Source organism: Natator depressus, chromosome 18 (genome assembly GCF_965152275.1).
Source record: "Natator depressus isolate rNatDep1 chromosome 18, rNatDep2.hap1, whole genome shotgun sequence".
Lineage (NCBI taxonomy): Eukaryota > Metazoa > Chordata > Testudines > Cheloniidae > Natator > Natator depressus.
The window spans coordinates 11,557,816-11,585,647 of record NC_134251.1 but is presented as its reverse complement, the minus strand read 5'-3'; the positions used below and the strand labels follow the sequence as shown (position 1 = coordinate 11,585,647).

Here is a 27,832-nt window from a genome sequence, read left to right as displayed (position 1 = left end):
CGTCCCTGTTTCAAGACTTAGTACCAGTCGTCATGCCACTGAGATGGGGACCTGGCAGAAGCCCTGCACTGCTGGGCAAGGACCCTGGGTCTGAGTCCTTTCAGCCTGCCCCTCTGCCGCCCTGCCCCTCGTATTGTCACGAACGCCAGTGCAAAGTGGGTGCCCTTCTGCTTTAATTGAACTGGTGTCAATGACAGTGCGAGGTGCAGAGCGATGGGGAATCAGGCCCTTTCTCCCCTCCATCATCTGCCCGATCCCCAAGTCAGACAGTGAGCCCTGGACCCGCTGCTGGTGATTATCGTAGCACCTAGGAATCCCAGTCAGAGGTCAGGTCCCTCAGTGCTCGGCCCTGTACAATCTTTTTGCCTTGGAGAGCCTCCTGTCTATGACTACGTCTACACTTGGAGCTGGGGGCGGGGGTGATTCCGAGCTCATGTAGATGTGCTCGCACTGGCTCTCATCAAGCTAGCCTGTTACAAATACTAGTGTAGCTGCAAGAGCCCGGGGAGCAAGGGCTATCTGCCCCGAGTACCAACCCGCCTGGACCCCCTAGGTATGTACTTGGGCCAGCTAGCCCATGCCTGCTACCTGTGTGACCACAGCCCCACTGCCTACCCCAGCTGGGATCGCCCCCCTAGCTCCGAGTGTAGATCTCGCCCATCTGGGACGATACAGATCTGCTGCTGCTGTGGGGTGAAATGCTCCCGGTGAGTCGCCACCAGGAGGCGGGTGCTGGGGGCGAGGGAGACTAGCACTGACTCTGCTCAGCAGATCTGCAGTGCTAATGCCACCCCTCCTGCAGGGGCAGGTTTCAGGGGAGCTGGAGGTGAATCATGGATAGTCTGTGGGAGGGATGTGGTTGTGGGAAGCAGCTTCCATCTGTCTCCCAGGCATATGCTGCCGATTGAAAGCCAGCCAGAGCGGCGTACGGGCAGCAGGCAAGTGATTTACTCCATCTGCTCCAGTGCAAGCAGCAGCTCTGCTACCCGGTACCTGCTCCAAAATAGGCCCTGGGTCCTTGCTGCCGGAGCCCGCCTTGTGGACTCCTTGCAGCCTGGAATTCACAGATTTGTGAGGCAGAGCCACCCGGCTCGGTTCGTTGCAGTGCCCTGGAAGAAACGTGCACTGACGCTCCATTCTGTAGGACCGTGTATTCAGCATGCACGGGAATCCCAGCTCCTCACCTGAGTTGGGTGGAGCAGGAGCCTCATGCTTTACAGTATTGGCCACGGCAACCCTTCGATCAGCGCTGGCCTTTGGCCTGCGTGATATGATGCTGTGTAGGGTCCCACTCTTGCTAGTGCAGCCCACCCTATAGGATGCCACTCCCGGCTTCCCTATCCTGATCCCGTGGGGCTGCAGAGTATTGCTGTGGGGCAGCAGCAAAAGCAGGATTCCCTAATGCCCCGCCCCCCCATCTCCCATTGGGAATGTTTGGCTCCATCTTCTCCTTGTGGGCTTCTCAGATGGGGGTCGCTGCCCTCAGGAGCCTCTCCTATGATCATCTTTCTGGGTAACAGGGCCGGGGGTTTCTGAGCTCCAGGCCGCCTGTTCAGAGCAGCTGTGGTTGATAGCGGTGTGGCTGCCCTGTAGCGCCGAGCACAGGTGACATGGGGAGCAAAGCAACTGCGTGGAGACAGGACGGCTGTCACAGCCGTGAGCCTTCTTGTCAGCCTATCCCCTTCTCAGGCCGGGTGAGCAGAGGCTGGAGATGGATGGGATGGGAGAGATCCCCCCGAGCCGGCTGCTCTCTCATGAGAGAGAGGGCAAGAGCATGCGGGGCTCTGCAGCGTCAGGCTGGCCCCATGTGCCATGCCCAGCTGGCAGAGCTTGACCTAAAGGGTTCTGTGCTGGTCTCTCCCGCAGGGTCCCTGGAGTTGGCCATGACCCACCCGGAGTTCTACTGGTACGTGGATGAGGGGCTTTCGGCAGAGAACATGAAGAGCTCCCTCCTCCGCAGCGAGATCCTTTTCGGGGCTCCCCTGCCCAATTATTACTCGGTGGAGGATAGGTGGGACGAGCAGCGCAGCAAGTTCCAGAGCTTCGTGGTCACCTACGTGGCCATGCTGGCCAAGCAGTCCACCAGGTGAGGCGGGAGGACCGTGTACGGACTGGGTGACTTAGTATCCAGCCGGCAGGGAAGGGAGGGGACTGGAGAGGAGGTGGGAGATTGTCTGTCATTACATTAGAGGAGCCGCTGGCGTGTCAGGTGCACGAGGGGTTAATCCAGCTACTTTCAGCTGTTACTCTTTGCGCTGATGCTGGGGGGCGAGGCTCTGAGGTTAATGCAGGAGGTGCCAGGCAGCCACGCTCCCACGAACCCTGCCGGGGTAAGTCCGATTAGGAGGCTCTTCTCAGCGTTGGAATGAGGAGTTCAGGATTTGGCAGAGTGGATCGGACCACTGGCCAGCCTGGGTAGTCTCCTCCCTTGGGCAGTGGCCAGCACAAGGAAGGAAAGAAAGCAGGCCTCCAGAACACCCTTGCCACGGGTGCTGGAGCACGTGGCAATGAATGGTTCACACAGTTCCTGTTTGCTTTAATATTGCATGGCCCCAGCAACGTGCATGAGACAGTGCAAGGACCTAATGCCTCAGGCCAGTGCTAGTTGGCATGGGGTTCGGCTTGTGAGCCCAGGGCAGCCGTTCCTGTGAAGAGCCATGCAGAATTACTCCCCCACACAAAGGGTGTCCCAGTCCAGAGGGCCAGATTCTGCTCTCATCTGCCAGGGGCTCAATCAGGAGTAGCTGCAATGGATGGCGTGGTATACCAGTATAAAGGTGCCTCACATCAGTACACCTTAGTCCCCGTCCCATACTGGAGTTGCTCTAACAGGATAAGCATCTTTATACGGCTATAACTGCATCCACACTAGGGCGCTTGTACGGTTTTAACTATACCAGTACAGTTACCATGGGACAACTTGTGGGGGTGGGAGGGCAAGGCCTGAGTCTGGGGGGTTCCTGGGGGTATGCACAGATGCGGCTGTCGGCAGAACCTGGCGCTAGGTGAGGCTGTCCTTGCAGGGCCCAGGTCAGTTAGGTGGAGGTGTATACAGATACATCGGGCTAATCTTGGTGTCACTTGCATCCATCCTGCACCAGTCTAATTCCTCTGGCTTCAGCAGAGTTGCCTCTGTTCACACCGGGTCTGAATTTGGCCCTTGATGATGTACTGGCCTGTAAAAGGGGCGGATGAGTCTAATTAAAGGGCCTGACTCTCCTCTTGCTCCTCGTGTCAGGCTGGAGGAACACCACTAAGCCTAACAGAGCCAGTGAGTGTTACCCGGAGCAGGATTTGCCCCTGTAAACATGAGCTTGTCTCCCTGGGGTTCTGTGCTGCTGGGAACCAGCTGGTCAGATTTGGGCTTTGTTCTGTGCCTGCTCCAGCACTTGCAGGGGGAACCTCACTACAGCTTGAGGAGGGGATGCATCTGGTCAGTACAGGGGAGTGGTCGCGGGGACCCAGATGGTCAGGCAGCGGCTTGGAAGAGTGCTTTCAGCCATCTCCGGCCATCTGCTGCTCTGGATCTCAGTACCCCTGACCTGCAGGGACTCTGATCTTCATCAGCCAAGTGAAATACAGCCAGTATGGGTCAACTCTGAAATTACAGCCGTGGGAAAGTCCTCTCAGTACAGGCCTGGGGAAGGATTGCAATTATCGGGAGCAGGGAGGGGAATAGGGAAGGGGGGGGGCGTATAAGCCCCCAAAAAGACTGGATTACAGGCATGCTCCTGTGATGCAGGGCTATTGTATTCCTGGTTTTAATTATCTCGGATTACCTCTGCTCAGAACCAGCTTCCAGCAGCAGAGGCTGGTAAATCATGCAGCGGTTCACAGGCCCGGGCTCTGCCTGCACCCAGCTAGTTATTACATCTGCGCTTAATATAATAAGCAATGATTTAAGATGCCAGATGGGATTGGCTTTGGAAGCTTCCAGAGCTGTTTGTTGACAGCGAGAACTCTATTAACACCTCTGACCGCAATGCACTGGAGGAATTTTAAAAATCTGAGACCTGCTCTTTGTCATCGCCTGCTCTCCTGATGCAAACCTCGGCCACCGCTCCTTGCAATCTGACCTGATCCGCGCACGTGACCTCCCTCTGGTTTTGGAGGAGATGCATGTGGTTCGATCCTCCAGCCCCACTCACTGTATATTCTCCTCTGTGCCTTCTCTCCCTCCTCTCTCGCCACCCCAGCAAAGTGCAGGTGCTGTATGGTGGGACGGATTTGTTTGACTATGAAGTGAGGAGGACCTTCAGTAACGACATGCTGCTGGCCTTCATCAGCAGTAGCTGCATCGCAGTCTTGGTCTATATCCTCACCTCTTGCTCGGGTAGGTTGCATTCAAACTCTCCATCCCTGCTCTAAAGCAGAGCAAGGGCTGCAGTGAGCAGCCTGATGGGAGTCCCTGCCTCAGGCCCCAGGAGAGTCCCTGGGCAGGTCATTCTCCAGCCTGCTCAGGAATGCACTGCCCCGAGCTTTGCTGTTAGGCAGAGTAGCAGGGCCTCCCATGGCTGCAGAGACACAACCCGAATTGTCCAAGGCAGAGATTGGGGGGCGGGGGCAGTCGAAGGGCTCCCTTGAGGGGATTTGGCCAACTGAGAAGCAGCTTCTCCTCTCGCTAACTTTGGTGTAAATCTGGAATAACTCCACTCACTTCAACTGAGCCCGTATAGATTTACCCCAACGTAACGGAGATCCAGATCGGGGCCTGTTTCCCTATTGACCTGGACGAGAGTTGAACTGGTGGGAAGTGGAAGGCTCCATGTCCCATTGTGGGGTCCTAGACCCTCCCCACCGCTTAGGGGCCACTTAGGTCAACCCGGTCAAGAACAGCCTCTGACTTTGGGTGCCCAAATTGAGACTCCATGCATCTAATTTCCAGAGGTGCTGAATGCTTACAGCACCCATTGATGTCCGCAGGAGAGTTGGGTGCTCAGCACCTCTGGATATCAGGCCCATGATGCCTCAAAACCACCACCCGCCTTTGGAAACATCACCATGCCTTGCCCCAGCTGGAATCCCTCCCTCCTGACAAAGATACCCCGTCAGGTCAAAGCTCTTCCCGGGGCAGGAGCAGGCCAGGTGCCCACACCCCACGGGCAGGACGGGGATTGCAGCCCATGCAGTTCCGGAACCGAGATTCCTAACGTAGCTCTCCTCCCGCAGTGTTCCTGTCTTTCTTTGGCCTGGCCAGCATCGGGCTGAGCTGCCTGGTGGCACTGTTCCTGTACCACGTGGTGTTCGGGGTCCAGTACCTGGGCATCCTCAATGGTGTGGCCGCCTTTGTCATTGTGGGGATCGGTAAGTGTTTCCTAGCCTCCTTCCTTTGCTCTGCCCCAGCTGCTCCCCACCCAAAGGCCCTGCCATACCCACACCAGCCTGCAGAATGGTCTGCCCTTGCCTTGCTGGGTGGCGGGAGGCGCAGGCTTGACAGTGAGCTTAGGCTTTGGTGGGCCAGGTCCCCAGCCGGTGTGAGTTTGTCTAGCCCCACTGACTTCAACAGAGCTGTGACACCTTGCGCCCACTGAGGATCTGGCCCCATGCATCTCTCCCCAGTGCGAGCGGCATTTCTGCCCCACCTTTCCTCCTCCCCAGGTGTCGATGACGTCTTTGTCTTCATAAACACCTACCGCCAAGCCACCCACCTGAAGGACCTGCAGCTGCGCATGATCCACACCATCCAGACGGCAGGGAAGGCCACCTTCTTTACCTCCTTGACCACAGCTGCGGCGTATGCCGCCAACATCTTCTCGCAGGTGCGCCAGGGCTTTGCAGCGGCCCCCCTGAGGACACAGCCGCCTGCTAGAAAACATCACCCCCGGCCTTTCAGCAGTTCCCTGGCCCACAAAACGACAACCGTGGGCCTGCTCTGGAGGGGGACTTTCCCTGAGCTCTCAGGCTCATGTAGGTTTCAGAGTAGCAGCTATGTTAGTCTGTATCCGCAAAAAGAACAGGAGGACTTGTGGCACCTTAGAGACTAACCAATTTATTTGAGCATAAGCTTTCGTGAGCTACAGCTCACTTCATCGGATGCATCATGTAGATACTCCTTGTGTGCTCTTCCCGCTTGAGATTGACTCCCTCCAGGCCAGCTCTGTTGCCCTGGGCCTGTGGCAAAGCCAGCTCTCCTGGGGCTTTGAGACATACAGCTTTGCAGGGAGCTGGAGCTCAAGTGATGTCCTTGGGACTCCTGTTCCCAAGGCCTGTGGCAGGTGCAATGTGCTGGACCTGGCAGGCAAATGGGGCACGTTGCTAACGTTGTCATCTATGCCTGGCTCTCCTGGTCTGGCTCCCCCAGCCCGAGCTGGGAAGAGAGGCTCAATGGGAAGCAGAGCTGGCATGTCTAAGGATCACAGCGTCCCTCCACAAACAGATCGGGAACTTTTCCCTTCCAGACTCCAGTCCCATCAGCCAAACAGGGGAGCTCTGGGGCCTGAACTGTAGAGGGAGGAATCCCAGCATATTCCACCCCAGGTTTTCCCTCTGCTTTGGGCACGCTGGTGCTGCTGTCCCTGGGAGCACTGTGCTCATCAAGCACAAGGAGGGAATCTGATTGGGCCTTCCCTTGAGCCACTGGCGAGAGCTCTGCCCCTCTCCCCTGCATGTGCCCAGGGCCAGATACACGAGAGAGCTCCCCTGGCCTGGTAGCAATGCAGTAGGCACCCACCCTGCGAGCACCTCAACCGCTGGGCAGCGTCTGCCATGCCAAATGATCAAGTGCCACTCATCGGCTGAGCCCTAGGCTGCCAGCTTTCACCAGGGGCAGCTGGCTCCATGGCTTTTGGGCAGCACGGACTGGCCAGTGTTCCTACCCCCAGGCTCCTCTTAGTTCGCTTCCCTGTGTTTCCTTAGCGGGGTCTCTTGCTGAAAGGTCTCTGGGATCCACCTCCTCTGTCCTAGCTGAGCGTTCTCTCTGCAGATCCCTGCCGTGCATGACTTTGGTCTCTTCATGTCGCTCATTGTGTCCTGCTGCTGGGTGGCCGTGCTGTTCACCATGCCGGCTGCTCTTGGAATATGGACCCTCTACATGTCCCCCCTGGAGAGCTCCTGTCAGGCCAGGTGAGAGTCCTCGCGGGACTGTTTGATCACTCTTCCTGTCTCCCCCACAGGAGCCTGCCCATGCCAGGCAAGGAAACCACAGCCTGGGCATTGACTCCAGGGAGCAGCTGGTCGCTTGGGTTGTCCTAGCCATGGGTTAGTGCGTCCACATGGCAGAGCTGTAGTGGTTCATCCAGACACAGTGCGCCTTGCGGCTGTGGTCGTGCCCCTGTATCCTGGGAATTCGGAACTGCCCATCCCGCAGTGCTCAGCAGTGCTCAGCAGTGCACTGCGGGATCCAGTTCAGAACCGGCTGCCTCAAAGCAGCTGCAACCTCGTCAGGTGTCCTTTCCAGACCTGAGCTGCAGGTGTTGCAACCAGTGCATGAGAAGTGCCATTGCGTGTGGGCAGCAGGCCCTGTCCAGCACTGCAAGCACCACGCATCTCAGCCGGTCGTGTGCCTAGTGTGAACACACCCCTCTCCCCTAGCAACACCCTTCGCCCCCCACGCCTCCAGCCCCCCGGGCAGTGGAGGGGCACACTCTGGCCTCAGAACCCTGTTGCCGGCAGGATTCCACCCTTACGGGAGGGGAGGTTTATTCTCCACCTTCGGGGTCAGGCCGGGAGTCAAGGCCGGATTTGGATCTCGTTTCTGCTGGTGTAGACCCAGGGTGGCTGCCGCAGAGTGACTCCAGATGTATAAACAGAGGAGCCAGGTTCCCTGCTGGCATCAGTGGGTGCAGCCCCATTGACTTCCAGGGAGCTTCCCCCACTTACACCTGCAGAGAACTTGTCCCAGGATCTAATCTGCAAACTGGAGGCATGCAAGCCCTGCAGACGGACAGCCCAGCCCCTGAGGGCACGGGGATGCAGATTTGTATCTGGGTAAATCAGTGCGCCTTCCCCTTCCTCCCTCTCAGGTGTGGCACAGCAGCCGGCTCGGTTTAATTCCTTAGCTGGGTGATGAAGAGCAGAAGCACCTGGGAATACCCCGCCTCCCCTCCCACCCCCACACACATCTAGCCCAGTCTCTGATGATTTGCTAGCAGCAGCCGAGCTCCTGATATGCCCCGGCGCATTAGCAGCGGAAATGGCTGGCTTGGTTTTGGCAGTTGAGTGCGTAGCAGGTCACTGGAACAGTCACTCTCCTCTCAGAAGGAGACGAGGCAGCAGCTGTTTACACAGTACGTAGCCCAGAGCTGCTGACTTTGGCTCCCCCCTCCCCATCCAGCTGCAGTCAGAAGTGCGGGAAGACGAGCACTTTGCCCATTGCCGATGACCTGTTACTCGCCTCGGAGGATGCAGCCGGTCCAGGCCAGGGGTCACTCCCGTACCTCGATGATGACATCCCACTGCTCAGCGTGGAGGAGGAGCCGGGTAGGTGTTCAGAATCCCGTCAGCCCATCCTGGGGACAAGGAGTGTCCCCTGAGAGAGTGGCAGTCCTGGGTTCTCCTCCCGGCTCTGCCACTGGCCTGCCAGGTGACCACTGGGCTGCTCTGTGCCTCGGTTTCCCCATGTGTGAACTGGAGCTAATGATCCTTTGCTACCTCCTGGGATGCCGTGAATCTGCATTCGCTGTGTGTGCATCCCTTGGCTGGATGTTACTTGAGGCATGACATTATTATTCCTCAGGAGTCCAATTAGGATCCAGTTTTGGCCAGAATACCTAGCTACCCTATGAAGGGACCCAGGAAACATCTGGCCTAGAGCACCTGGGCAGTACAATCCTCCCGAGGTGGAAGGCAATACTCAATTAAAATCCCAGTCCCCTCTGTAGTCTTTAGTGTAACATTGGGTGAGCACATGTGAGCAAAGGCACTTCGTCCTTCTACAGTGCCCGGCGCCTGAGGCCTCGGAGCACTTCACACACATAGGGAGTTGGGCCTCACAGCTTCCCATGAGGCAGGTCATTACAATTATCCCTACTTTCTAGGTGGGGAAACTGTGGCACAGTGCGGGGCAGTGACTTGCGTGAGCTCAGAACTGGGAAGAGAACTTACGAGTCCTGGTGGCATTGCTATGCCTTAATCACCAGACCGTCCGATTAGCCCCGGCTGGAGTGAAGGGTATTTCGCTGGGAAGGGCCTCTCATCCTTGGATTTTAAAGCTGGCTGTTAGTGCTGCCTGGTTGAAACTGCAGCCCCGAGCTCTGGAGAGTCCCTGTTAGACACAAACCCTCGGGGATAGCAGCAGGCTTGGCCTGGTGACCGGGGAGGTACGATGCAGCTGTCTCCTTAGGGCAGGTTTAACCCTCCTCCACCTGCGAATACCTCCCCCCAGCCCTGTGCTAGTGAATTCACCAGTCCCAGAACAAGCAGAGGTCAGGCTGCTCTTAACATGCTGCTGGGCTCCTGCTGCAAGTGCTGAGCCTCCTCAATATGCCAGAGCCGCACAGGATGGTAATTTATGGAAATAGCTCATCCTCCACGTCCCTGGACCGTACTAAACAGAAGGACAGTTTCCGGTAGGGCCCCTGGGCAACTTGTGAATGAGGCAAGGACGTGGCTCTGTGTGGAGGCCCCGTGTGGCGTGCTGGGGCTGCCGGAAGGCACCTGGTGCCCTCGCCAACCCCACCGGAGAAAGCGCCATCTTGCCAATTGCAAATGAGAGGTTGATTCTTGGTGACACAAAGGTGGCACGTGGCCGTCGGATGGAAATTGGATGCAGCCATTCTCCTGCCACGTTAAAGAGACTGGAGTGCCCGCTGCCCCAGCAAAGCCCTGGGGGTTGCAGCCTGGGGGGTGAGGGTATAGGGGGGACCCGGTTGTATTGGGGGAAGAGGGGTGGAGGGATCCTGTTTCCTTGTAAAGGTGCTAGGGATTGTGATGGGGTTCCTACTGATCCCCAACATCCTGCATCGCAGATTGCTTTGCTTTCTAGAGGGCTGGATGCTGCCACGCGCTGAGCGACCCCACACCCTCGCACAGGCAATGGGAACAGAGGGTGTCAGGATGTTTGCAGGATGGGGACTCATTTCCTACTTGGTCATTTGCGGCCATGGGTTTCCGTGGGGGTGATTCCATAACAGGCAGACACATAGGTTGGTAAGTTCCCTGCTACGCATGGACACACCAGGTCAGGCAAAGGGTCAGATTCTGCCTGGATCCACATGTGTGCTGTATTGATGGCAGAGTTCAGACCAAAGTGGGGGAAAGAACGAACTTGTGCCTAAAGCATAGTATGGGGACTCAGGGCAGCTGGGGTCTGTTCCCAGTTTGCCTCTGGTTTAAATGTGTGATCTTGGGTAAGTTGCCGCCCCTCTTTGTGCCTCAGTTTCCCCATCTGAAAAAAGAGGATAAAGGTGCTTCCCTATCTTGCGAGGGTGCTGCGAGACTCAATTGCAATGCTGTTAAAGGGCTTGGAGATCCTAGAGACCTGCTGAGTTATTTATTGGCATTTAAGAACGCCCCCAAACCTTCACCCAGGGCCTACACTGATGCCAAATATATTAGGAGTTTGAAAAAAAATGAAATGTAACATTTTCCCCCCATTTCTTGCTTCCGACTGGTAGTAACTGTGGAAATGCTAAACCCCAAGAGAGACAGGGTGTTATCAGGGCATCCCAAGCCGGAACAGAAATCCTCCAGCCCTGCTCTGCAGTCTCCAGAGGTTTGGATACTTCAGATCAGCAGCCCAGCTGTTGTTGGGTTTTTCTCCAAACCAAGCCTCTTGGAGGGCTGCTGGCTGCTCTTCCTAGCAGTGTGGTATGTGCCCGAGTGAATAGGGCACTAGACAAGGACTTGGAAAAGGGCTTCGTTTCCTGTCCTTGACCTGCTCTATGCCTTTGGGCAGCCCCTTCATCTCCCTGCACCTCTGTGCCCCTCCCACCCTCCGTCAGCTTAGCTTGTAAGAGTTTGTGGAGCACGTAGCATGCCGGCGCCGATAGCAGCTACCACAGTATAGATGGGAGCAGCAGGTAGAGAGGCTTGCTGGGCACATATGTCTAGTCGTAAGAGGAGCTTTAAGTTGCTGCCTTGCTCAGCTCTGGCTCCTGCTCCAGCCTGGCCAGTGGGTTTGATGCACTGAAGGGCACAGGGCTGAGGAAGTTCTAAGAGTGTCCTCTAGTCTGTCCATCTGCCCGGCTACTCTGGGCTGCAGGAGAACTTGCCTTTCTGATTGTCTTTGGCTCCTTGCTCTGTGCCCCTGCGAGGGGCTTGGGGGCCGAGCCAAGCTCTGAGCCAGCCTTTGGTCTCTTTCTCCCCTAGCGGCTCTGGAAATGGGGGATGTGCCCTTGGTGTCTGCGCTGCCGGAGAACTTGCAGCTCCCGGCCGAGAAGGTCAGGAAAGGTCACTTGATCGCCCATCTGCAGGAGCTCCTCCAGCACTGGGTGCTGTGGTCTGCGGGGAAGAGCAGATGGGTGATTGTGGGTAAGGATGGCCAGAGGGATGCCCTCCCCTATGGTGCATCCCACAGACTCTAATTGGGCAGTGCTCCCAGAATTCCTCAGCCTTAACGGTGAGGGGAGGCCGAGGTTGGACACAGCGTCGCTGCCCTGCCCCTCCGACAGGCACATGGGACATAGATCTCCCCTCCTCCTGCTCTCCCAGGGGAATGACAGTGTCCTGAGACCCTGCTCTGTCTCTGCTACTTGCATAGCTCTGTATATGGCAGATAACTCTGCCCTTTCCCCACTGGCACAGTGCTCCCCTCTGGGCTTTGCCGGCCACTTTACATTTAGGGAAGACATGGTGCTGCAGTGTTCTGGATGGCATTAGGCTCTCTCTCTGCGCCTGGGCATCCAGCACCTGTCGCTTCCCTGCTAGCCTGGGGAATCCCCCGGCACCCTGCTCCCCTGGGTGCTGCTGTATGGCCAGCCCCTGGGGGCACCGTGCAGATGAGAGCTCTGTGTGTGCAGAGTCCCACATGCTGGCCGCACCTCTCATTGCAGGGCTCTTTGTCATGGTCCTGATCCTGTCCATATTCTTCGCTAGCCGCCTCCGCCCAGCTAGCCGCGCTCCTCTCCTGTTCCGGCCCGACACCAACATCCAGGTGCTCCTGGACCTCAAGTACAACCTGAGTGCCGAGGGCATCTCCTGCGTCACCTGTTCAGGTGAGAGTTCCTAAGGGTCGGATGGGGGCAGCCCTTCGCCGCTCCTACACGGCACGGATGGCGTGAATACCCACAGGGCATCAGCGCTCCCCTTGCAAACCCTGCCTCCCATCAATGCTAATGTCTCTTGCCTTCTTCTGAGCCCTCCTTGGCTGCCCTCCCTTTCCCCTCTGTACTGCTGGCCTCCCTGGCCCGCTAGACATGCCCAAGAGAATTCAGGCGGGAGAGTGATTCCTGCTGCGTTGGACGCCTTTTCCCCACACTCTCTGGTGTTCTCAGCTCAGAGGCATTGGAAGGAAAAACCCAGGGATTAGGGAGCAAATGTTCCCTTCCCGCCATGGCGATCAGTGTTAGCCCCGTGCTTGTGAGCAAGACCTGCCCCTTTCTGGACAGCTGGGGTTGCCCAGGGAATTGCCTGTTGCCCAGGAAGGTGGGTTTTGTCACTGTGAAATCCATGTATATTGGCTGGCAGTGGGCAAAGGCTGGTGCTCTGAACTTTTGTCTCTAAGGCAGCCGTGTAGGGCAGGGGTGGCAGCCTGCAAGCCCCGGGGGCGGGGGGAGGGAAAGCACAAATGCAAGTGCTCAGGACAGGGGCAACTCCGTGGGAACTCCCCTTCCACTGACGCCAGGGCAGCCCCACTGCAGCTGGAGCTGACGGAGACGTTAGCCCTGTGCAGAGCCCCGCGGGGATTGATCTGGAGGTTGAGCTCAACCCTCTCATGTCCACCTATGTTGCTGTGACAGCTGGCCGCCTCCTCCTCCTCCCGCGCGCCCCTCTAAGGGAACATTGTCCGGCCGGCTGAGGGGCAGTGCCCCGTTCTACCTGTGCTGGGCTGGGGCTGAGCTGACAGGGTCTGGTGTGTTACTGGCCCAAGAGCGCTAGGTGTGGGGCCGAGCTGATGGAAATCCTGGTGTGACCAGCCCAGGAGCAGGAACTCTGGGTGTGGGGCTGAGCTGATGGAGGTCCCGGTGTGTTACCGGCCCAGGAGGGGGAGCGCTGGGTGTGGGGCCGAGCTGATGGAAATCCTGGTGTGACCAGCCCAGGAGCAGGAACTCTGGGTGTGGGGCCGAGCTGATGGAGGTCCCGGTGTGTTACCGGCCCAGGAGGGGGAGCGCTGGGTGTGGGGCCGAGCTGATGGAGGTCCCGGTGTGTTCCTGGCACACCGAGCTCTGACAATGCCATTCTCCTTTTCCTCCCTGACTAACCTTGTGGGACAGGTTTGTTTCAGGAAAAGCCCCACAACCTGCAGAGCAACATCCGAACCTCCTTGGAGAAGAGGAAACGGGGCTCGGGGCCCCCTTGGGGGAGCAGAGGGGGCGCGGCTGATGCTGTGCAGCAGGGTGAGTGCACAAGGGGACTGGTCGTCGGTCACTCTGTCCTGTCGCTGATTTCCGGCTGGGCCCGAGATCCTGTCTGGGAAGGAAGATAGCAAAGGTGGGCTCTGAACAGACAGAGAAAAGGGACATGGCGGCAGACGCCTCCCTACCAAGCCCTGATTTGATGCTGGGCATTGTATGGTTCAGGGAGTGACGAGCCGCTGAGAACATTTTCCTTCCCTTTGCCCCCAAATTATCATTGCTCGTTGCTCCCGGCACTTCAACTCATCAGAGCTGCACAGCAGACAGGAACTTGGGAAGAGCAGCTTAACAGAGTGGCGGTGTGGTCTAGTGGTCGGAGCATGGGACTGGGAGCCAGGAACAGCTGCCTCCTAGTCCCCCCCTCTGCCACTGACTTGCTCCCGGGCTTTGGGAAGTCATTAAACCTGCTAGTTTCCTCAACCTGCACCCCAAGGGATTGGAGGATGGGTCAGATCCCAAGCTTCATAGCCCCAAGGGGGTCAGTAGGGCTTGCACCAGCTCAGGATCTCGCCCTGTGTTCATAGAGCACGTTGGAAATGGCACCATCCTGTGGAGAGGCAGAGGGTTGTGTTCGGCTAGTGCTGGGGAGAGGATAGACCAGACGCCCTCTGCGTTCGCTCCCCTGGTTTGTAGCGTTAGCCGACCGATCAATGTCTTTCACCACCGCCCGGCTGACTGTGGTGTGTTTTCTAGATCCCCAGGGGACTGTGTATGTCTCCAAGTCCAAAGGCCAGGGCAGGCCACCCATCTACAGGTTCTCCCTCAATGCCAGTGTTCCTGCCTCGTGGCAGATGGTGTCCCCAGGAGATGGGGAAGTGCCCTCATTCCAGGTGAGTTAAGTGTGTGCATTAGACTCTTCTATGGCATGCTTGCACTGCAGAGCCTCCTGCTCTGCAGGCAGACAGCAGGAGCTCAGAGATGGGATCAACAGGGCACTGCTGTGAGGAAGCTCACACTGCTGGCTTCCCAGCTGGCATGGACAGGAACACTGCTTGTGTCCTACCCGGTGCTGCTGGGATGCCAGGTGTCGATACTGGGCTGCTGTTGTGTCACTGTTCATCCCAGAGCCACGGCTGGAGAGCAGACGGGAGGTGGCGAGGGATAAAAACTGGCCTGGGTTCCTCAGCTGAGCTGACCCACAGGAGGTTTCTGAGCTGTTCTGGGGTCCCGCGGGCTGAATTCTTGCTTTGTCCGTCTGTCCATGCACAGGCAGGGCAGCCAAACGGATCAATCCCAGCCTAAGGGGCTGAGCCAGGCCTGCACAGGGCGCCTGATGGCTGTCCAGCAGAGATCCCCCAGCACTCGATCTGCAGCAGGACTGAACAACCACAGCTCCAGCTGCAGTCTGGGGGGGCTCAGCTCCCCCGACAGCCAGGCTCTAGTTGTATCCAGCTCCCCATACTCGGGAAGGAGGCAGAAGCGTGTGAGGTCCAGGTCTGGGTGGCAATGGATTAGCTCCTCCCTGCAGAACCTTTTCTCTCTGGCCCTGTGAGGACTCAGGGTAAAGCGGGGGCGGGGGGTGTCTGATGCTAACGTCTCTTTGACCTTTGCCTGCTCTGCAGCACTGTGCAGTTAAGTGTCTGTTTTCGTTAATCCATTGCTTAGGTGTATAGAGTTCCTTTCGGTAACTTCACCAAGAAGCTGACAGCTTGTGTGTCCACAGTAGGGCTTCTTCAGCAGACGAGCCCCCGGAAATGGATGATGACCACTTTATCCTGCGACGCCAAGAGAGGCTGGAAGTTCGACTTCAGTTTCTACGTCGCGGCCAAGGAACAGCAGCGAACACGGTAACCGTCCTAAGCGGGTTCAGATCCCTAAACGCTCAGCAGCCAGGGAGTGCCGCTGTCTTGTGGTCAGTGCAAGGAGTGGGGAAGTCAGGATGCCCAGGTCTCTCCTCAGCTCTGCCACAGACTCGCTGTGTGACCTTGGGCAAGAGGCTTCGTTTTGCTGCGCCTCAGTTTCCTCATCTGCAAAATGGGTCTAATTCTGCTATGTATTGTGCACTGCTGCCCTCTTCTGGGTAGAATTTGAATTACTCAGCTATGCACCATAGCCCCTTATGGCTAATGGAGAGTCTAGCTCAAGTGGCAGAGGCCTGTGTGTTTAGAACAGGAGGTTCTGAGTTCGGTATGCGGCCGCGGCGCCCTGCCTAGGAAGCTCGGTGAAGTCATGAGCTTGTTGTGATACTCTCCCACCTTTGCAGAGGCCACCGGGGTCCCAGGGTGGGAGGTGCTGTCCAGGGGTGTGGGATTATCGATGCTGTTAGTGTAATGAATAGAGGGTTGTTAGTGGATTCTTTATGTGATAGAGAGAAATCCCACTCTTGGCTATGTGTGGCCGTGGGCAGCGCAGATACACCGCTCCCATGGGCACAAACTCATGACACCTCTGAGTCGCTTTCTCCCCTAATTCTTTTCACTGCTTCTCCAGAGCTTCCTTCCCTCACCTGCCCCCTCTTTCCCTCTCCTCCCCCGGTGCAGTTTCTGTTGCCAAGCCCCTAAGCCTGCTTCCTAAGGGCCCGGCAGCATGGAGCTGCTTTGTGCTGACATCTCGCGCCCGCCTTGCTGCTGGGCTGGACGCTCCATCATGCCCTCTGTTTGCCCTGCAGGAAGCTGTATTTCGCCCAGTCGCACAAGCCCCCTTACCACGGCCGAGTGTGCATAGCGCCCCCTGGCTGTCTTCTCAGCTCTAGCCCGGACGGACCCAACAAAGGCTTCCTCTATGTGCCCAGCGAGAAGGGTAAGCTGGGGAGAGCGGCAGAGGGCACGTGGCCATGGCTGCACTGGAAGGACTCGCCAGGTGGAGTGTTGGCTCAGTTCCTCACTTTCTCGGCTTGTAACCCTCCCCTCTTTGCTTGACAGGGTCCCCCAAGATGAAGCTCTCGGCCACCTCAGGCTTTAACCCGTGTGGGAACACCGGCTGTGGGAAGCCAGCAGTGCGGCCGCTGGTGGACACGGGGGCCATGGTGTTTGTGGTGTTTGGCATCCGTGGGGTGAATCACACCCGACGCCCGGATAACCACGTCATCGGAGACATGGTACACGTGCTTTCCTGCATGCAGGCCTGGCAAGCCCTGGGGTGGCTGATGCAGGAGGACTGTTCCCGAGTTAGATTGCGCTAATGCCTGCCTCCCCGAATTCTCGTGCGCACCCCTGACTCTCCAGCAATCCCTCCCCACCTCTGACCAGCTAAAACAGCAGAGGCAGCAGTGCTGCGATGAGGCACTTAATAGAGCACGTTCGTTGTTTGCAAGCTTACTACAGATGTAAATCAGGATCCCCTGGTTCGAATTATTTCCAACTTTCCAGAAAACCCCACCTGAGCCCAGGATCTAACCACTTACGTTTGAGACCCTCTGGGACTTGTTGTGGATTTTAGAAGGGGGCCCAAATCAGCCTTAGAGTGGAACTTGGCTGAAAAGCTTGACTATGGAGCACCAGCCATTGCTGCATAATTATTGTCTGGCCTGCGGCGAGGTATTAGATTAAATAAAGACGATTCAGTTACTCTGGGAAAGTCTGAGTGTCCATGTGCAGCTTAGTTCCCAAATCCGCTAGCCGGACACAGGGGTGCTGCTTTCCCAACAAACTCCCGCTTACTTTTGTTTCCAGGTAACTGCAGTTACTTCCCATAGTGCAGTACCAGAGCAGCATGGGAATAATTAACCTTTGCCACTTGGGAACGCAGCCAGGGGATAGAGCTGCAGGTCAGACAAGGAGCTGTCTGGGCTGCTCCTACAGGAGTGGCAGGGGGTCCGTTTGCTTATTCAGCATCCGATCAGCCATGCTGTGAATGCCCTTGCTGTCACTTGCCCACACTCCCCTCATCTAGCCTGGGGGTTTGATTGGCTAGGGCCCGCTCTGCCCCGGGTTTGTACCAATCTAATGATGTTGGGTAGTTTTAAATCAGTCCAACCCCTAGTCTGGACGCAGTTATATCGGTATAACGGTGCCTCTTCCTTGCAGGAAAAAATGATCCAGCTGTAAGCGCCGTTATACCAGCAGGGGGTGTGCCATTCTAAATCTACTGGGCTAGTTAAAGGGGTGCTCTTTTTGGGTGTAGACAGGGCTTGTATCTTGCATGTAGAAAAGCCCTTGGGGCATAGCTGTAACACCTCTGGAGCTCTGGTTGGCTCGCCAGACTTGTCTGGGTGCTGTTGCGAGCTGGGCAGGGTTATGGGTACAGGGGCACCCCAGGCTAACCTGCTGAGCAACCCACGTTGCCTCTTCGTGCCACTGCTCCTGGGGTCCAAGGCAGGACTCCGGCTCCGGGAGCTAGGATTGTTGGTGCCAGTTGTTCTCTGTGCCCAAAGCTGGGGCTGTGGACCGCATGCCCAGCTGGGGGAGGTGGAGAATGGGCAGTTGGCGTTGTGTGGTCAGTCATACGCCCGGGTCCTGCCCCACCCCGCCAGGTGCTGGGCGTGTGCCTCACGTGTTCGGCTCTCGCTGTTGTGTCTCCTTGTGAAAGGGCAGCGTTATCTATGATGACAGCTTTGACCTCTTCAAAGAGATTGGCAACCTGTGCCTCATCTGCAAGGCCATTGCTGGCAATGCTGAACTGGTGAAGCCGGGAGGGGCCCAGTGCCTGCCCTCAGGTATGTAGGACAAAGGCCAGCCGGCCTGATCCCGGGGACAGGTGCCCGACAATGACAGGTCCCCATGTAGAGGCTGAGCCCGCGCTGCGGGTGGGGTTGGTAAGAGCCATAGAAATTGCACCATCCTGTCCTGCTCTCCATCTTGCTGCAAATCTTAGCTGAAATCATAACGCCCGAGTCCCAGGGGCTGTGACCCTTGGCTCCGTCGCTCTGTCTCATGCTTTGGGGAGTAGTTAAACAACAGACACTGGGCCCAGTGGAGCTGCTACCCTAACCGTGCTGCTAACCTTTTGCTGTGCTCGGAACTGGGTTTGATCAAGACGTGGCCCTAGCCAGGCAAGCTGCAGAAGGGATTGCGGCCTCAAGGTATCTTTCAGCTTCCTCCATCTCCAGGGCCATGTGTATCTTTGTGGGCTTGCTCCTAGAAGCTCCATCACGGAGCTTAGAGATGGAACAGATCATCCAGTTCATTCCCGTCATGGTGGCTCCATGATGTGAGTGGAGTTCCTCCACTTTTCCCCAGTGCAAGGGAGAGCAGGATCTGGCCCACAGTCCCCACAGAGCAGAGACTTCAGCTAGTGAACCGGTAACCCCTCCTGGGTACGTGGCACTGCTTCATAGTCACTTACCCAGCATGTCACACCCAAAGGAGGTGTCCCCTGGGCAAGGAGGGCAAACTTCTGTGTTGGGTTTGGAGGGAGCTGCAAGTTAACCCGTATCGGGAGGAGCCCGGGGCCCGTTTTAGACATGGGTAGGGAAGGGCACCGCAGTCACCGACAGCAAGGTCAGCAGCGTTCCTGGAGCCGGCCACCCCTGCCGGCAAACACCTGTCACCTGCCAGCAAAACTCTTCTGTTGATTTGGGGTGTCTGTGTTGTCTCCTGACCTTGCAGCTTTGCAAACCGATGCGACGTCTTTCTGCCCCAATGTAAATGCCACCGAGAGTTCAGGAGCTGCCTCTCGGGGGAGGAGGGATCCCCAAGGGCCAGCCCCACCCTCTCACAGCTGGGGAAGAGAGGTGAAAAGCTAGCAAGGCAGATCCTGAGCTGGTATAACGCGGTGCCACTGCATTGACTCCGGCGAGCTGTGTCAATCCACATCAGCTGAGGGCCTGGCGCAGAGAACACAGGGGGTCACTGGCCTACCACCCCATCCTGCTGGGAGACTAGGGTGTCCTGGGAGGTACCAAATGCCCTCTGCTCCCTTCGAAGCCAGCAGGAGCTGAGGGCTCTCAACCCCTGGTAGGGACAGGCCCTGGGGTGCCAAGAATCCAAATCTGTAGCCAGGGCAGAGCAGGTGACAGGAGAAGCAGCTGTTCATGAACAAGAACTGCAACTCTGTCTTCTCTGTCCCTTCGCTCCTGTGTGTCCCTCCCCCATCTTCCCCTCTCTCTCTCTCCAGGCTACAGCATCTCCTCCTTTCTGCAGATGCTGCACCCTGAGTGTAAGAACCTCCCAGAGCCGAACCTGCTCCCCGGGCAGCTCTCCCACGGGGCGGTGGGGGTGAAGGATGGCAAGGTGCAGTGGATCTCCATGGCTTTTGAATCGGTGAGGGCACTTCCATGTTCCCCGGGTCAAGTCTCCTGCTACCAGCTCCCCCGGCACGCGGGGCGGGGCGGGGGCAGGAGGAAAGCAAGCAGTCGCATTTAAGGGGCTGTCCAGATGGCGTCATTGGCTTCCGCACCGATTCTCCCAGATGTCCATGTGTTAACCCTGCTCTCTCCAGGGCTCGGCTTTGCAGCACCAGCTCGGCTTTATCTGCAGGAGTCATTTTGCACTTGCCAATATCTGTGCTCCCGCTGCAGGTGGGTGTCGACCTGCTTGGGGCTGCAAGTGGCGGAGACATCCTATTGCTTCCATTGCGCCCACAAAATGGCCTGGACAAAGGGGCCAGGCTGAGAGCAGGCTGCAGGTCCCCAAGGTTTTTCTCAGCTGCCAGTGCTGTGGACTCCACCTGGGAGCTGCAAACCCAGCTGCCTCTTCCCCAGCCCTAAAGAGCCTGCCCTGGCGGTTGTGATCCCTGGTTTTGGCCCATCAGACGAGCTGCCTGGTACTGGCTTTGCGGCAGCCGGGGCACCACGCCCGTGGTTTGGCTGTCGGGCGTGCGTGGAGCAGGCATGCTGCGTCCGAAGGTGCCATTTGGTACGGTCACTTTTCTCGCCCCCACCTCCTGTTGGGGTCTGCAGACCAATACACCTGCTACTCTTGCCGGGCTCCAGAGCAGCGCAGCTACCTGCTGCCAGCTCTTCCACCCCGGATGAGTGGGGAGAGCCAGGGTGTGTAGGTGTGAATGGGAGATGTTGGGCTTGTGTTGGCGACTCTAAGGACCCTCCCATGTGCTTCCTTGCAGACGACCTACCAGGGCAAGTCTTCCTTCCAGACCTACTCCGACTATCTGAAGTGGGAGACTTTCTTGCAGCAGCAGCTCCAGCTCTTCCCTGACAACTCCGCTCTCCGGCACGGATTCCAGACCTGCGAGCACTGGAAGCAAATCTTCATGGAGATCATAGGCAGGGGGCTTCAGCACCTATCCCTCTCCCTCCCCAGCACCCTGCCCTCCCATCACCTGGCTCGGTCGCAGATCTTCACCCCAACTTCCTTCTTATTCTCGTGTGGTGCAGGAGCACCCCCAGACCTCAGCCAAGATCTGGTGGCAATCGTGTTGGGTGCTGTATGAACACCTGTCCAGATGCTCACTGCCCCAAGGAGCTCACAGGTTAAAGAGACCAGACAGAGTCAGGCTGGGAGGGGAAACCGAGGCCTGGAGGGAGAAGCGATTTGCCCACGGTCACCCAGCCCGTCAGTGGCAGAGCAGGGGTAGAACTTGGCTCCCCTGACTCCCACTCCATTGCTCCATCCCCTTCACGTTTGCCCCAGCTCGAGTTAGTTCCCAGCTGGGCGATCTGCCCCACAGCAAGGCCCTGCTCAGCTCAGCTGGGAGCGCAGCTACGGCTGCAGTCTGGGGCTGGAACCAGGCTGCTTGCTCTCTTCCAGGTGTGCAGAGTGCCCTGTACGGTCTCATCCTCTCGCTGGTTATCTGCGTGGCTGCAGTTGCTGTGTTCACCACGCACCTTCTCCTCCTGCTGCCGGTGCTGCTCAGCATTCTAGGTAAGACACCCCCTGATGTCTTCCACTTCAGACTGCCAGCAGGAATCGTTGTACCGGGCTTGATTCTCCTCTCGTTTACATTGCTGTGCTCCTATTCACGGCACTGGAGTCACTGCTCATTTACAGCAGAGTGACTCCAGTGGGCCTGATTCTGATCTGGCTTTCGCCAGTGTAACTGCACCGGCCTCACTCCTGATTGCACTGGGAGTGAGTGGGAAGGGACTCAGGATCCGTGTTTGCAAAGGATCCCCATCTTGAAAGTAGATTTTTCCTGTCTAGTTTCTGGAGCGTTTTCTCTACACAATCTCCTCTATTGGTTTCAATAAGGGTTTTAGCTACCCAAACTCCAGCCCTGCCTCTGGTGTATAATAATGTGATTAAGGCCCATGTGCTCTGAATAACAGTCACTCTTCTTTCCAAAGATCCTCAGTGGGGGATTATAAACATGGAATATTTTAGTGGGTTTGTTAGTGTTTTAAACACATTTGTAAATAGCCTGGTTGGTGATTTGACCATATTATGGACCGAGCATGTTGCTAAACTTCCCTTTTTAAAAAGCAAATCTATCATTTGAAAGTGACTTAGTCTCCCACTCATGACTCACAAATAAACATCACTTTCTTCTAGAAACCAAACACGTGCATAACTCAGACAAGCAAATCAAGGGGGTTTTGTAACATGAGTGCTCCACCCCTTCCCGTTTGGGCTGTGCCTCATTGCCAAAGGTTACTGTAGTGAGCTGTAGCTCACGAAAGCTTATGCTCAAATAAATTTGTTAGTCTCTAAGGTGCCACAAGTCCTCCTTTTCTTTTTGTAGATCAGTGGTTCTCAACCAGGGGTACACGTACCCCTGGGGGTACTCCGAGGTCTTCCGGGGGTACATCAACTCATCTAGATATTTGCCTAGTTTTACAACGGGCTACATAAACAGCGCTAGTGAAGTCAGTACAAACTAAAATTCCATACAGACAATGACTGGTTTATACTGTTCTCTATATTATGTGCTGAAATGTAAGTACAATATTTATATTCCAATTGATTTATTTGATAATTCTATGGTAAAAATGAGAATGTGAGCAATTGTTCAGTAACAGTGTGCTCGGACACTTTTCTATTTTTATGTCTGATTTTGTAAGCAAGTGGTTTTGAAGTGAGGGGAAACTTGGGGGTATGAAAGACAAAGCAGCCTCCTGGAAGGTTGAGAACCACTATCAGTGGTCGGTCAGTCTGTATATCCCCATACAGAGTCAGTCGGTCTGTCTCTCTCATACGATCCCCCATCACTCTAGTATCTGAGCACCTCACAGTCTGAGAGTGTAATTTGGATTCTCAGATGAGCTGCTTGGGAATTTTTCAGCAAATTGTTTTTCACCGAACAAATAGAGATTCTTAGAAACAGAAATTGTTTGTGGAACCAGGTCCATGTTGGAGACTCTCCCGACTTGAAAAAAGTCGTAAAAAATGAGACATTTCCAGTTTTCTGGTTCGAAAGGATTTTTTGTTTTGCAATTTAAACTAATTAGACTAAAACAAAAAAAAATTTTTTTTTAAAGGTCAAAATCAAAATAAAACCTGTCAATCAGCTGAAATGGGAAAGGTCTGGGCCTTTTTGAGACATGAATGTTTTCGAGCTGTTGACTTTCCATCCCAACGGTAAGAATGTTCAGATGCTCGGAAAACATCAGTGCTACGGGAGGAGGGCAGCGTGCCCAGTTCTAGTTGGGGGTCTCTCTCTGTCTGATGCCGGGAGGAAGGGGTTGGCTGGTCGGAATGAGACTGGCTGGGATGCTCTGTGCTAGACAGTGGTGCACTTCATTGCCTTCAGTGAAACAGCTTGGATTGATGCCCCTTGCCCAGGGAGCCCAGGCTTGATCTAGCCCGAAGCCCAACTTCGCTTGCTGTTCCCCCCTCTTTGTGCAGGGGTTGTCTGCCTGGTGGTGACCATCATGTACTGGTCTGGCTGGGAAATGGGGGCTGTGGAGGCGATTTCTCTCTCCATCCTCGTCGGCTCCTCCGTCGATTACTGCGTGCACCTGGTGGAGGGCTACCTGCTGGCGGGAGAGAACTTGCCCCTTCATCAGGCAGAGGTGAGTTCCGCCCCAGCCTCTTCCTCATGCTGATGTGAGGGCATGTGGAGCCGGGCCACGGCAGGGCCTCTCTCGCATGGAGCTGGGGCGGAGGGGGCAAGCTGCAAGGAGGCTACCTTCTCCCTGGGGGGATTCCTTCCCCCCCATCAGCCCCAGAGGAGCTCCCTGGTGCCCAGGCTGTGCCCCCGGGCTTTGACACAGGACTCAGCTGCGCTGCGACTGGCAGAGTGGTGGTTCTGAGCTGGGGCCTGTGACCCCGGGACTGGCCCCTCCCTAGTACTTTGCCCTTATGAAGACAGTTATGAAGACAGTTCCCGTGCTGGGGCAGTCACTGGAGTCCAGGGGCACCCTTCTCTTCCCCTCCTGCTACGGGTACGTCTACAGTGCAACCAAAACACTGCAGCACCAAGGCTCAGAGGCCAAGACGACTGGCTCAGGTGGGTCTAGAAACAGCAGCCTAGCTGTTTGGGCTCGCCTTGCAAGGAGGGGGGGTCTCAGCCTGGGCTCTACGCTGCTGGTTTTAGCCCTGCGAGCCCGAGGCAGTTGGCCAGGGCTCTGAGGCTCGCTGCTGTGGGTCTTGTATTGCAGTGTAGACACACCCTGAATGCTGTGCCTCTAATGCATCTTTGGCCCTGTGCACACTTTTCCCGCTCCAGGGGGATGACTGGGGCTAGGCTTCGGGGAATCTACAATGCAAGGGTCAGAGTTACATCCCTCAAACTGGAGTAACTCCGCTGGCTTCACGGGAGTCCCTCCACATTGACACTGGGGTAGTGGGCACCAGACGCTGCTTTACAGGTCTTGCCTCTGCTGGGATTGTAACCCTGGGTGCAGGCTGGCAGCATCTGACTCGCACCAGTCCCGTGCGATCAGTACTGGTGCCACTTATCCTGGGCTGAGAGCACCTCCGCACGAGCGGCTTCTACTGCTTGCAGCTGTGCCAGGGGCTAAAAACCCCATACAGACGAGGCCCCGGCCCTCCTGTGCCTTCTGGGTGCCTTCTAATGCTGCCGTCTGCCCCGCCAGGACCCCACTTCCTGCCGCCAGTGGAGGACGATCGAAGCCGTCCGGCATGTGGGCGTGGCCATCGTCTCCAGCGCAGTCACCACGGTGATCGCCACCGTCCCGCTCTTCTTCTGCATCATCGCCCCCTTTGCCAAATTCGGGAAGATCGTGGCCCTCAACACGGCCGTCTCCATCCTGTACACCCTGACTGTGAGCACGGCCCTGCTGGGCGTCCTGGGGCCCAGCACCTTCACCCGCAGCAGGACTTCCTTCCTCAAGGCTCTGGTGGGGGTTCTCCTGGCGGGCGTCTTGGGGCTGTGCGTTTGCCTGGCCCTGCTGCAGAGTGGCGTGAAGATCCCCCTCCCCAACGGGACGTCCCTGTAGTCCCCACACCGGGCTGCCTCCGTCTCTCTTTCTCCCTGTTTTTTTTAAAGGATATTTTTTCTAAAAATGAAAAAAAAAATCCCTTTTTCTGGACGTTTTTTCAACTCCAGAGGCACTTTATTTTCTACTGGGTTTTGCTCTAAACTCGTATTTATTTTGGCGGTGATGGATGGACGGACTGACAGTGCACCAGGGCCACAGTAACTCTCAGCCGCCGCCTCCTCCTTCTTTTTCTTGTTTGTTAATGAATGGAGGGTTCGGAGACCCTGGCACCCCACCCCCTGTATGACACCCCCCTGATGTATGCGCCACCACAGATGTTCCACTTAGGCCTTCAAAACAGGACTTAAGTGAGAGATAGGCCTTGTGAGTTTCATCCCCTGGGCTCAATCCTTGACTCGGGTAATCTACTTCTGCTGATTTACACCTGCAGAGAGTCCGGCCTTCTGAGATGAGGAGGTTTTGGGGGTGTTGGGGAAAGTCCATTGGGGTTGTCCAAGGGTCAGTGATTCCCAAGGAAGCTCCTGCTGCCACTGGCCCGTGCCCCAGCCTACGGGGATCTAGTGTGTGCACCAGCCGGGTTGGCTATCGTGGGAGTTCTTGTTGGCTGAGCTCACGTGTCGCTTTGGGGTTATCTGTCTGTTTGGTTTGACTGGATGCAGCTGCTGGTGTGTCCTTTTCAGGTGGAGTCCCAGAGCCAAGAGCGCAGCGGGGTTTAGGGGTCCCTTTTCCTGAGCGTGTGTTGTGTGCTGGGGATGAGTTTGCCGGATACTTTATGGGCACATACCCCTGTCCTGGTGCTAAGGTGAAGCCCACAGGGTCATCTGCTTGTCGACCTGCCCCCACCCCCTCTCTTTGCCTCTCCACTTAGCCTGTGATGGCCACTCTGACCCATTCCCACCTCTGTGCCCCAGGTTCATTTTGTCAGGTGAGCCGCTTCATGGGGCACTGGCTTGGGGTCATCAACAGGTAGATTGTCTGCAGGTAGCATCTTCTCCTCTTCACCGGGGGCACTGCAGAGCTCGCCCCCGCTGTTCTAAACGCCAGCTCTAACGGATGGGCCGGGGATCCTATCTCCCTCCCGGGGCAGGGACCCTCCATAGCATTTTGCAGTTAGCTCATGGGCGTAGTTACAGTCAGCAATGCAGGGAGCAGGAATGCAGTTCCCTACTCTGTCTCTCTCCAGGCCCAGCCGTCGGGCTAAGACAGTGACAACAGCCAGCACCAACGTTTCCTCCCACTCATCCCCTGCGCCGCTCGGCGTGGGTAACGTCGCCCCCTGCCACCGCCACTGGGGAGAGAATCGGGGGCCTTCAACCCCACCACACAGGCCTCTGCCACTGGTAGCAATGATGCACGTAGCCCCCGTCCCATTGATAAAGGGCGGGGCTCATCCTATGTGGCCGTTTTCGTGCAGCCCCCGGCAGCTGCCTGCTTGGAACAGATGGTTTATATTAAAGTAGAATGAAATTGCAAAGTGGCGCCATTAACAAGTACATTTTTAGGCATCACTGATTCCATCATATTCTTAAAGTGGAAATAACTAAGTGTGTGCATTGATATGCGGCACATCTGTTCCCCGGCAGAAGGGGCGCGGGTCAGGCCCAATGGGAGCTGCATTAAACATTATTTACCAGGAGACGCGGCAGCAGGAGTGGGGCTGGGCTTATCATTTGTTTGCAGATACTGAATCCCTGGTGGAGTCGTATTTGCTCTCTGGATTGAATGGCCCCTTTTAAAAAATGTAAGCGCCCAGTGGGATTAGATCTCTCCGTCCCCCATTCGTTGCCTGGGCCGGTGACCACGCTGCTGAGCTCAGCAGCTACTTCTGCTCGGGTTTGTGTCCCTGGCAGAGTCCATGATAAATTCATTTCATGCATTTATTGATGCCTTTTGAGGTGCAGGATTTTCCCCAGGAAACTGGATTTAGGACCAGACCTTACGAGGGTGCTCAGCTTCCGTTGGCTTGAACAGGAGCTGGGGGAGGGCTCAGCACTCCTCTCCTTGCAGGACTGGGCCCTTCATCCCTTTCACCCCCTGTAAATTCAGCTACCAGATTGTCTCCTGTGTGGCTCAGAAGGGACCTGCATGCTCAGAATTAGCCCAGCTCTGGACGCAGCCTGTCGGTGGTCCTGAGGCCGGGGGAAATTAGGAGCAACTCTACTTCTGGCAGAGAAGTCACGCTGGTGTGAGAGCAGAATCAGGCCCAGGGTTTTCATTACCGTGTTGCAGCTGAGTTCCTGCCACAGCTGCTTTGGCATTCAATGAATCCTGGGCCCATTAGTCATTCCCCATTAGCTCAGACTCCAGCAGGGGCAGGTTTCTGTGTCTCTGACCTGTGCTTCTCCATGGGCCTGCAGAGCCCTATGTCCCCTGATTTCCAGGGCTGCTTTCCAGGCACCAGCTTGCTCTGACGTTCCAACCTCAAGATCAATTAGCTAGCGCCCCGGAGTGGCACTTGGTTGCACGGAGCACCAGTGGCAGCGTGGCTGGGGTACAGGGTGTGTGCATGTGACACAGGGAGAGGGTGAGTGCAAGGAGATGGACCTGAACAGCATCACCAAAGCGATGGTGGGTCTGACAGCAGGACTTGAACTGAGCAAATGCTTCAGCCTCCTGAGACTGATTAAAGCCACTGATTGTTTGTTTCCAGGTCAACAGACAGACAAGAGGAAAAGGGGCCTGTGTGTGTGTGTGAGAGAGAGAGAGAGAGAGAGAGAGAGAGAGAAACAGAGACAGAGACAGCCCTTGGAGAAAGTCACTCCCGCTGTGTGTGAAGGGAGGGATTGGAGTGTCTGGGTAAGGACACAGATCTGTGTCTAGCCCTGCAAACTGCTCATTAGAGCAAATGCGAGCCCAGGAAGTGTGGGGGGGGTTGTTTTGTTTTTTCCCCCCCTCCTGCATATACAAAGACTTCTGATGTAAGTCTTTCCCCCTCCGGATGGGGCTGGGAACTGCATGCTGGGATCGCCAGCTCATCCACTCCTGGGAGGTGTAACAAAGCAGCTGGAAACCTTTTATATCTCCTGGGTCCAATCTGGTGAGGTGCTGCGTTTCCCTGGGGGGGGGTTGCCACTGTAGTTTGGGAGTTGGAGGGCACTCAGGACCTAGCAGGATTAGGGGCTGTCCACAAATTATGCAATGCATTAGGGGTGGGTGGGTGGGTAGGCGCTTAACCTTATGAGTTTGTTTCAGCGTCACAAGG

General features: G+C 56.4%; 1 protein-coding gene across 5 annotated transcripts in view; it reads left to right on the top strand.

Moving 5' to 3' along the window:
- The window catches only part of DISP3 (dispatched RND transporter family member 3), a 63,955-nt gene extending 36,212 nt beyond the window's left edge, over positions 1–27,743 (top strand). For 3 of the 5 annotated variants that reach the window (XM_074975315.1, XM_074975317.1, XM_074975316.1), the window contains exons 3-22: positions 1,867–2,086; positions 4,197–4,333; positions 5,170–5,304; positions 5,599–5,759; positions 6,923–7,062; positions 8,273–8,418; positions 11,248–11,409; positions 11,931–12,092; positions 13,311–13,433; positions 14,145–14,281; positions 15,057–15,238; positions 16,060–16,190; positions 16,313–16,488; positions 17,919–18,045; positions 19,446–19,591; positions 20,394–20,553; positions 21,038–21,151; positions 22,705–22,804; positions 23,072–23,238; positions 24,265–27,743. In XM_074975315.1, coding sequence (XP_074831416.1) covers positions 1,867–2,086; positions 4,197–4,333; positions 5,170–5,304; positions 5,599–5,759; positions 6,923–7,062; positions 8,273–8,418; positions 11,248–11,409; positions 11,931–12,092; positions 13,311–13,433; positions 14,145–14,281; positions 15,057–15,238; positions 16,060–16,190; positions 16,313–16,488; positions 17,919–18,045; positions 19,446–19,591; positions 20,394–20,553; positions 21,038–21,151; positions 22,705–22,804; positions 23,072–23,238; positions 24,265–24,770 — 3,332 coding nt within the window. In that variant the 3' untranslated portion in view covers positions 24,771–27,743. Of the gene's footprint in view, positions 1–1,866; positions 2,087–4,196; positions 4,334–5,169; positions 5,305–5,598; positions 5,760–6,922; positions 7,063–8,272; positions 8,419–11,247; positions 11,410–11,930; positions 12,093–13,310; positions 13,434–14,144; positions 14,282–15,056; positions 15,239–16,059; positions 16,191–16,312; positions 16,489–17,918; positions 18,046–19,445; positions 19,592–20,393; positions 20,554–21,037; positions 21,152–21,968; positions 22,682–22,704; positions 22,805–23,071; positions 23,239–24,264 lie in introns of those variants that run through there. The other 2 variants (XM_074975318.1, XM_074975319.1) reach the window with 2 other exon arrangements.
- Positions 27,744–27,832: the final 89 nt, after the last annotated feature.